Below are 9,530 nucleotides of genomic sequence, written 5' to 3'. Positions count from 1 at the left end.
ATGATTCCCCAGCCAAGGCAAGCACACAGAAACACACACACACACAGAGTTAAAGAAAAACTGTAAATATCTGCCTCAGAGCAAGTCCTGTAAAAACTCATCCCCTCGAACATCCAGCTTTTCCTTGTAGCTCAGCTCCTCCTCTGAAGAGAAGCTAAATTACCCAACAGGGGATGTGTGTTACAGATAAGTTTTGCAAGACAGAAGAACATCACCAGACTCTAAGAAATGGCAAGTACAAAGTCAATTGAATGGCATGCGATTATCTCCCAAATTATAAACCACGCTTTTCAGCCCCCACAGTATTTTGTGGAATTGCAACTTAGATTGAGAAATCCCACTCCACCTGCTGCTGACCTTCCCCTGGCAGAAAATAACCTCTGAGAAAATCCCAGGAAGACTTCAACTACCAGCCCATAAACCCCCCTGACCTTCTGCAATGGAGGCAGATTTGTGTATTAACGTGTCACATTCCCATTCCCAAAGAAATAGGAGCACTATAAAAGTGGCCTGGGTCTGGTTAGAGGGAGCTGCAGCAGGACAAACAGCTCTGCAAACCCAAAGTGGCAGATATGGGTTTATTGAGATGTTTGAAATGTTTTTCTCCCCAACCAGCAGCTGCAGCTGACTGAAATGCAAATATCAATCTGGCTTCCTAGGAAGTCTCTAATTCCTTATGAGCGGAAATAGGAGTATAAATTATATGCAGGATTCATTTCTGCCATTCTATAAATCAGTTGCTGACTGGAATTTGGCTATTTACAGGCCTGACAAAGAGCTCCTCTCCCTCTCCCTCTCCCTCTCCCTCTCCCTCTCCCTCTCCCTCTCCCTCTCCCTCTCCCTCTCCCTCTCCCTCTCCCTCTCCCTCTCCCTCTCCCTCTCCCTCTCCTCTTTACACAAACAGATCACCTCACAAGTTTGGTGCTTTCAGGTTTCCACGTTCCAGGAGGGAGCAGTCTGAGTAATGAATTTTGTGGAAGTAGTAAACTTTTGGAAGAATTCTGCTATTGTTTTATTAAATAAGATTGAGGTAGGAAATTTGTCTGGGCCTGGAAAGCCTGATGGAAAGCCAGCAGATTTAGACTCCTAAAATACTTGGAAAATTTAGCTACCTTTGAAAATTTGTCTACAAGCACCAGGCAGACCTGTGAAAAAAAGGTCAAACTTGTGGTGAGATATCTGTAATGTCATTTCTACTTTGCTCGATGATAGAAGCGCTCAGGAAGTGGAATTTGCTATTCTGGGGTGTTTGTAGAAAGAATCCTCGATTCTAATGTGATTTAACCTCATTCTGACACAGATCAGTAAAACAAATGAATATTTTATAATAAATAGAAGCATTATGAGATTCTGCAGAGGGAAAACAGCTGTCTCATACTTCTGAGTGCACAGTTTGAGAAATTTGCAATAGTTAGAATCAGGGCCTTCTAAGATTCCTCAAACAGAGCAGAAGGAAATTATTTTTAATTAGGGCAAGAGCTTACTTGGAAATCCCACGGTTTTGGGGCTGCTGTGCTGAGGGCAGGTGGAAGCCCTGGGGAGACACTGAGGCAGGAGGAGTTGGGAAGGTGCACGGTTTGAAATCCATGGCAGAGGCTGTTGCAGTGCAGATTTTGGCTCAGGAAATGGGAAGGAGGGTTTAAGGAAAGAAGCAAAGCTCTCTCTGTAATGCACCATCAGAAGTGTTTATTCTGCGGCAGTGAGAAGAACCGACCATCAGGTGTGTGCACATCAATTATTTAAAACAATTCCAGCAAATACAGCCCTTGACCTCCCTCATCACCCTCACCCCCCCAACAAAAATACTTTGAGTGATCAAAATTTATTTTAATTCCTTCTGCTTCAACACTAAGTGTTTGTTCAACTGGATTTGCTGTCGTCATGTAGGAGAGGAAAGAAAAATTAAAAAAAAAAAAGAGCTTGGGCAAGACGGTGAAGTTTTTCCTCAGCTCTATCAACAGGATGTCCTTTGTTCTGAAATACTGCAGAAATCATAGTAAGTCTTATAAAAGTTATCCAGTCACTGGAGCACTGAACAATTCAGAATTTGTGTCGCTTGCAATTCCTTATTTCTTTTTGGCAGCTTTTCTAGATAGGAGAGTGATGGAGGAATCGAGTCCATGGGCAGGTCCACACCTTTGCAGTCACACTAAAAGGATGAACTGAAAGCACAAAAAGAGAAATAAAGACAATATAAGAAATGTTGTCTGATGGGGAGATTCCTGTCCCATGAACACAGAGTTATGTAAAAGAAACCCCAAACACAGAATTATTTAAGTACAATAGACCCAGCCATGTGGTCACTGCTGATTCATGTCCCTGTGCTGTACCTGTTTGACACAGATGTCACACACTCATATTCCTGTTAGAAACATCAATTTTAAGCCCATGATAAACATAATTTGTTACTGATGGGAACTAAGTGAGTGGTTGATGTCTCCCTTTTGGGTGGCCCAGCAGAGAGGAAATGAGCACCCCACACCCCAGTAGTTCAGGGGATGAAAGATCCCCCATCTCCCTGGCTCAAAATGGGGAGTGGGGGGAAGGAAGAGGAAAAAACATTCAGCTCTTGATTCTGTATTCAGGGCACATCCCCACTGCCTTATTATCACATCAGAGAGCTTGGACCCATCAGTGCTTTCATTACACAACCATTTCCTCCCCCAAGAATTTCTAATTCTGCCATTTTAATTTGTTTTGGGGAGTCTCGGCAGCCTGTTCCCCTATCAGAGAGGAAATTTGGTTTATTAGGCAACATCTCAGAGCAGTTAATCCTGCAACTTTATTTTAGACCTTGAGAGGTCAATGCATAATTTAGAGGGGTTTGGATTCTGTTCTGATTGCCTCTTGCTCAAAGACAGCCTCAATTATACGAGCTCAGCTTTCCAAGGGCCAAAGCCCTGCTTTCATCATCACCTCTGCTGCCAAGCCCTGACTCCCATGCCTGGCCCACAGGGTCACATCCTGGAATCCTCATTTCCAGGGCAATGGCAGGAAACTGCAGTTGCAGCCCCCCTGCAGGATGGGAATCCCTTGGCTTACAAACAGGAAAGAAGGACCAGCACAATCTTTCCCAGCCACAGCCCTCTTGCCATCAATAATTGTTTCATTTTTGCTGCCTTTGTTTTGCTGGTCTGTAAGAATCCCAACATTGATGTGGTCAGTGACAGAAAAAGGCATAAAAAGCAAAGGAGATCGTTTCCAGACAGTTCACAAAGGCTCCTCTGTCACACGGTGGTCCAGAGAAATTCTGTGCTGATGGGTCCTGTTACAAGTGAAGGGAATGAAACTTGGAAATACTGTTATTTCATCTTTGTGACACATAAAAAGTCAATTCAAATGTCAGTTCTCAATGGAACACGAGATCTCTTGGAAATGTGAGGCCCATTCAGACTTAAAAAATAACAGTGAGGTATGAAAATATCCAGTGGATATTCAGGACTTGGTGCCATTACAGAGCTGAGAGTTGGAAACACAAACCTCTTTCTAAATAAAAAGCTAAGAATAAGAAACAATTTTCAGGATTCTCTAGTGTTTGTCTCATCTCCTTGAAAAGCTGCTGAAACCAATGCCATGTTTATTCAGCTTTCAATCAAGAGTTAGGCAGTCCTCTTTTAATTAAAGCTGAGCCAATTTTAATGCATTTTAACAGCTATAATTCTATCAAATGCTCCATTTAGATACTCTTGTCTGACCAAGCCTTACTTATCCAAAGCTCTCATTACTCCAGTCATCTGTGGTGTTGCCAGTGCTCTAAGATAAGGGAGTGTGAGTCTGTATGTTACAAACACAAATACATGTGCTCACCACTTCCAGACCTGAGGAACGACCTCCATACAGGACAAGTAAGGAGTTTCTGCTCAGCCTTGCTGACTTTGCCCCCACAGCTCTGAGAACCAAGCACAGTTTGTGTCCTATTTTTGGTAAACCACCCTTTCATTTCCTTGTGGGCACAAAAAAGGAGATATTTAAAACTGGGTGTATCTGATCTAGAGATACACTAGGTAGATATTCAGGAATGAAGATATGTATGTTATACATGTATATGTGATATACAATAACTGTGTTTGTCCTTTCACCTCTATAAAAGTCTACAGGAAGAGTTTGTGCTTCAGCAGACTGTTTTGTGTCCAGAACATTTTAAAAGGTGATTAAAGTTATTTTTTCTGCACCAGTTTGCAGACTGGGACCCTAAATGACCACCGCAGCGCTGCTTTGCAGACAGAAACCAAGCTCTCAGGATTGGGCTATTAGCAGCGCACTGCTGCATGGAATTGGAAAGGATTTAAAAACAAAAGTGGGACAATCCCAGCGCATGACCAACCTCCCAGTCCAGCGAGAGATGTTCCCATCCTTTGCCCGTGTCCTGCCAGACTGCAATCTGTCGGTCCGGGGTCCGTCCGTCCTGCGCAGAGTTTCCCGGCGGAGGGCGGGACGCGGCTCGGCGCGGCCCCGTTCGGGATGCGGGGGGTGCCGGGGGCGCTTTCCTGGGAGCTGGCACAGGGCACCCCCACAGCTGTCGGCTTTGGGGTTGGGGCTTCTTTATTTATCCTCTTTGTCTGGTTTCGCTGGGAAGAGCGGGGTCCGTGAGGTCCTGTGCTGACGATGCCGAGTGAGCCGGAGGAGCGGGGAGGGTCTGAGCGGGCAGGAATGCGCCTGGCCGGGTGCCCCCGGTGCTACCTGACCTTCTGCAGCTCCTGCCGCAGCCAGGAGGGCAGCGGCTGGCCCAGCCTGTGCAGCAGCTTGGACAGCTCCACGTTGTGCTCCCGGTAGTAGCTCGACAGGAACGCCCGGGACTGAGCGGGGAGGGGGAAAAACAAACCAAGGTCCGGTTAAAGGAAACCAATCCCACAGGCAAACCTGCTCTGCTGCCACAGAGGGCTCCCACCGGGGGAAATCTGTGCCCTCTCTTTCAAAGCTCGAGGTTCTGATTTTTTAAAAACATCAATCCAGTGAAAATGCAGCAAAGGAAAAAAAAAAAATCAGCGTGTTTATTTTGGGTCCCATAAATTCCTAAAAAGCCCTTACCTCTTGGTCCATTGGTGGGTATTTCCGACCTTTGCTTTTCCCCAGGCACTTTGTTTTCCCTCCTTCCAGTAACTGGCACCAGAAGCCTTTCTGAGGGTCGAACCTGTAGAGGACCATATCTTTTAAAAGACCTTGCTACAGAAACGTCTCCTGGCTACTGAGACACCAATGTTAGCCCACAATTAGTGCTGCACACATCTCTCTAGATGACTGGAATTCTGAGGCCAGAGTGGGAAACAGCTTTCCTCTCCTTTGTAAACTCTGGGGATTCATTTTTCCCCACAAATCTGCCTTGGAAGTGCCTAAAGGCAGGAATTTTTCCTCACTGTGCTCTATGTGCACTGGCTAATTTTTGCTGTCCTTGTCCAGCACACAGTGTGATGTGCAGGTCTCCTAAGGAAGCAGTGGCTGGATGCTGATGATTTAACCCACCTGAAGAAGAAGCTGGCTGCTCCCTATCACTGCATCTAAATGCCATTTTCGTTCTTAGGATGGCATAAACACTGTCTTAGCAGCCTTATCTGAAACATGCAGTTTGATTGTGATGTCTGAAATGCAGAGATAGAAGAGGTTTAGGCTGAGGTTTGGGAACTCACACTCGCCGAGGAACGAACGGCACGCGGCGCTGGGTTTGGAATTTACTGCTGTGGGACTTGCAGCAGGCATAAAACATCCAAACGCTGCACATTCCTGCTGCTCAGCAGATGTTTGAGAAGGATGAAGGATAATTGGCTAGGACACAGAGTTAATTAGTTACACACCACCTTTCTGCCCCTGCTCTGTCCCTACGACACGGATGCACCTGCAATTTGCTGCCGTACAGAAGTGGGTGAATTTCAGCGGAAGGGTGAACCTCCTTCATGGGCTTTTTCTTACCCAGCCTATTAATGCAGCCTGACCTTTGTTTCCTAAATTGTCTCTGTAGCTGTGTCAATTAAAAACAAATAAATCATTGATTAAATGGGTATATTGATGATAGATTCATTTCTGCTTTGGCCTTTCCCATCTGCTCCTTGCATGATGAAGTGCTTTAGCTGCCCTGCATTAATTTCCCAAGAGGAGCAGCAGTATCGTGTGCTGGGTAAAAGGGAAACTGCAAAACTATGCCCCAAACAATCTTCGTGCCTCAGAAGGAGCTTATTGAACATTATGAAAAGGATGTGCAGATTTGGGAAGGGGAATAGAGGCTGAGACAGTTTGGGCTGAATTCCACCCTCTATGTTCAGAAATCACAGAACTCTCAGGGCTTCTGTAAACGTAATTGGGCACAGTGGAAGTATTTAAAAATAGTGATAGCCCTAAGGCTAAAGCTACAGGGGAGCATTTTAGAGCTGTCAGCAGAAATCTTTGGAGGCCTGGTTATCTTCCCTTCCCTGCAGAGTAAGCCTGGGGGAGAGGCAGGGTTTTGGGAAGGCAGTGCCTGATGCCAGAGGCAGGGAATGCCTGCGAGGGCAGAGCCAAGCAATGCCACCGTGAGAATCTTTCTTTCATTCTCTGACAGAATGTAGCAGCCCTCCAAGGGAGAACATTTTCCTAAGCACACTCCTCTCATCTTGTGTCGTCCTCAGGCCCTGCCTCCGTGTCCCCTCTGCTCCCCTCCCATGGCTCCCTTCTGCCTGGGTTGATTTTACTCTCCTGCAAGACTTTCACACAATTTCACTCAGGGTGATGGACTTGTTGCTCAGTGCTGTTCACAGGTCTGGGTCCTTAGGCTGCTTCCTGACACCTTTAAAAATGTGTGGCGTGCAGTTGTTAGGCAGTAATGACTAGGAACAATCCTATGCAATCCTTTCCCCTTTGACAAGCCCTGCCAGAAAGCAGCTACACATTTTAATGCATTTTCCCCTTCCATCCCAAATCTGTGCAGAAGTGTGTGCTTCCACAGCACATTTGCATTCCTGATGCCTCTAAACAGGGAGTGCATAATTTTATGGATCTGTTTACAATCCATTTTTCCTGTCCAAACCAGTATGAAAGACCAAATTTCTTTCTGCTGTGCGACTCCACTGACTTTAATTTAGTTCCAGCATGGAAGATGTATGTCTGTGGGTGTGGATTTTAAAAACCCAGCAGAAGGCACTGCAGATGTGCAGTTGTGAGTTGTTCAAACATCAATAGCTCAGCTCTGTGATCAGACTTCTCCTCCCCTCCATCCTCTTTGGAAACCAGTGACTTAAAAAATTGCGTTCTGAAATCCAAAATTCTTCCTCTAGAAAAAGCTTTTGGCAGAGCAACTTCCTTAAGCACTGAAGTCTTACTTTGAACCTTGGATATAAATAAGCTGAACCCTGCCAGGAGAGGAAACATTAAATGGTAATTGCAAGCAAAGAGGAGCAGTGTGGGGCAGCTGCAAAGTCTGTGGTTGTGTTTCCCTCAGGACCAGCCTGCAGGGAAGGTGAAGCAGCAAAGCTTCATGTGCTGGCTCAGGGGCTTGGAAAAGCAGTGCCAGGCTTCCCAGCTCATGGATATCCATCCAAAAGCTTCTTACAGTTTTCTGCTGGACTAAGAGGGGAGAGGGGAATTCAGCCCACTCCCACCCCTGCAGGAGTCTCAGTGGTACGTGGAAATCCAGAGGGGAAAATGGGATTAGGGAACGAGTGCTTCTAACCCAGCCTCTGCCACCAGGCACCTTTGCAATGATAAATCCAAACTTTCCACACTGACACTCCAGGCTTCAGCTCCTGGAGACTGATGGAAGAGAGCTCCAAGCTTCTCCAAGTTATTGTTATCCTGATGTGTTGTCTGTAATTAATAATGAAGGGATCCCGGTGGGAGGGGATGTACCCTGGAATCCCACAGGGCAGATAAGAAAAGGAATACACTCACGTTAGGGCTTCAGAGTAATTGTAGTGAGGAGAGACTCCCAGAAACTTCTGTACTTCATCCATCACAGTAGCAGGGTCACTTCTCAGCTGCTGTCCATCAATAATGAGCAACTGCAGGGGTAAATATGGCACTGATTTAGAAACAGGACTATGGTTAATCAAAAAATGGCATTATTTCACTTCTGTGACAACCTGGATTTAAATTAGCACGTGACTTTGTACAGTGCTGAAAACATTCATGTGGATGAGCTCCCTTTTAGGCTTTCTTTTTACTTCATTGAGTTGGATTTGCATAGGTGGGCACCTTGTAACTCTGTGTTTGCACCTTGCTCAAATGCAGGAGTTAAACCTCCCAAGCCAAACCTGACACTCGGACAATTCTGAGAAGAAGAGATAAAGAAAGGACGTGAAATATTGTTGAGGTTTTTGATGTGTCTGTGGGAAATCTTGAGGAGAGAAGGCAGCAGCTCCAAGTGAGGGCAGAGGAGGAGCCCAGGGAACAGGGCACGGGATGCTCAGCACCCTCTCCATGCTCAGAGTTTGCCAGGAGGAATAAGTTTCCTTTGGAGGAATAATTTGGGATGAGGTGGGCGAGGAGGAGATGTGGCCTGTTTTCTGCCAGGGCAATACTGCCCTTGCTGCCACCTCAGCATCTCTGGGCAGGACTACCTCCCCAATTATGAAAGAGTAGGAAGGCCAGAGAGGAAAGAAGGAAGTAAATGACTAACTGACATTTTCTCCCTTCTCCTTCAAATGGGATTGACCTGCTTCTCCTCTCTGTCGTACAGCTGAGGCTGTATAGAAAGAAAAATCTCTTCAAGAAGGCAAAGCTTCTAATTCTTTTGGTTGTTATTTTCCCTGACAAAGTAGGCAATGCTCAGCTCTGCCTCCTTTCAGCAAAATTCTGTCCCACCCAGAGCAATCTCTGGGGATCCTTGCTGGTTTGCTCGCTCATGGAACAGCCTTTTACAGCCTTGTCTTACAGGAGGTGCAGACATGAACTGCCATATGACCACGTCCTTGCATAAAGAGTGCCCACGCATGTACTTTGCAGTACTAAAATGTTTGCTTTAGGTTATTTTATTATTATTTCTTCAGCAGTGGAAATATTCTTTAGATCTATGCATATAGGTAAATTTTTCATGGCAAAGGTTATGAAAGACAATTCAATAAAATGTCTGAAGGAAGAGGGGCCGAAAGAAGGAATCTCTGCTGCAGCCCTGAGAAAGGCCAATTCCATATGAGGATCAAAGACACGTGAAGCTTTCTGTGATGGGGACAGAGCGGGGAGCAGGATGACATTTCTTTTTCGGAAAAACCCCGGCATTTTCTAACTGAATTTAGAAAGTCCTTTTGGAAAACTCTTCCCATGAGGTGTGAGGCTGGATGAGCTGGGCAGGCCTTACCTGGGAGGCTGGGAAGTGCGAGAGCCACCTGTGGATGTGCAGCGCGTACCAGCCGGGCGCCAGGCAGCGCCTCTGCAGCGCCCGGATCTGCGGCGGCGCCCAGGGCCCGCAGGTGATCACTTGGTAGAAGTTGAACCTGAGCGCAGCGGGGTCCTGGTGGGAGCGCTGGTGCTGCGGGGAGATAAGGGAATACCTGGCACAACTGGAGATGATGAAACTTGAAATCTTGCTGGAGCTTCCCCACCTCTGCCAGGCAGGAGAGGGATGGGGG

At 46.3% G+C, this 9,530-nt stretch overlaps 1 protein-coding gene across 1 annotated transcript in view; it reads right to left on the bottom strand.

The window, feature by feature from the left end:
- Positions 1 to 1,664: 1,664 nt before the first annotated feature.
- NDST4 (N-deacetylase and N-sulfotransferase 4) overlaps positions 1,665 to 9,530 on the bottom strand; it is a 68,248-nt gene continuing 60,382 nt past the window's right edge. The window contains exons 11-15 of the mRNA XM_030272047.4: positions 9,260 to 9,430; positions 7,855 to 7,964; positions 5,029 to 5,131; positions 4,325 to 4,796; positions 1,665 to 2,162 (exon numbers count right to left, since the gene is read on the bottom strand). Of these exons, the coding sequence (XP_030127907.4) occupies positions 4,677 to 4,796; positions 5,029 to 5,131; positions 7,855 to 7,964; positions 9,260 to 9,430 (504 nt within the window). The 3' untranslated portion in view covers positions 1,665 to 2,162; positions 4,325 to 4,676. The remainder of the gene's footprint in view (positions 2,163 to 4,324; positions 4,797 to 5,028; positions 5,132 to 7,854; positions 7,965 to 9,259; positions 9,431 to 9,530) is intronic.

The sequence above is a fragment of the Taeniopygia guttata genome, chromosome 4 (genome assembly GCF_048771995.1).
Source record: "Taeniopygia guttata chromosome 4, bTaeGut7.mat, whole genome shotgun sequence".
Lineage (NCBI taxonomy): Eukaryota > Metazoa > Chordata > Aves > Passeriformes > Estrildidae > Taeniopygia > Taeniopygia guttata.
This window is presented reverse-complemented; position numbering and strand designations above follow the sequence as displayed.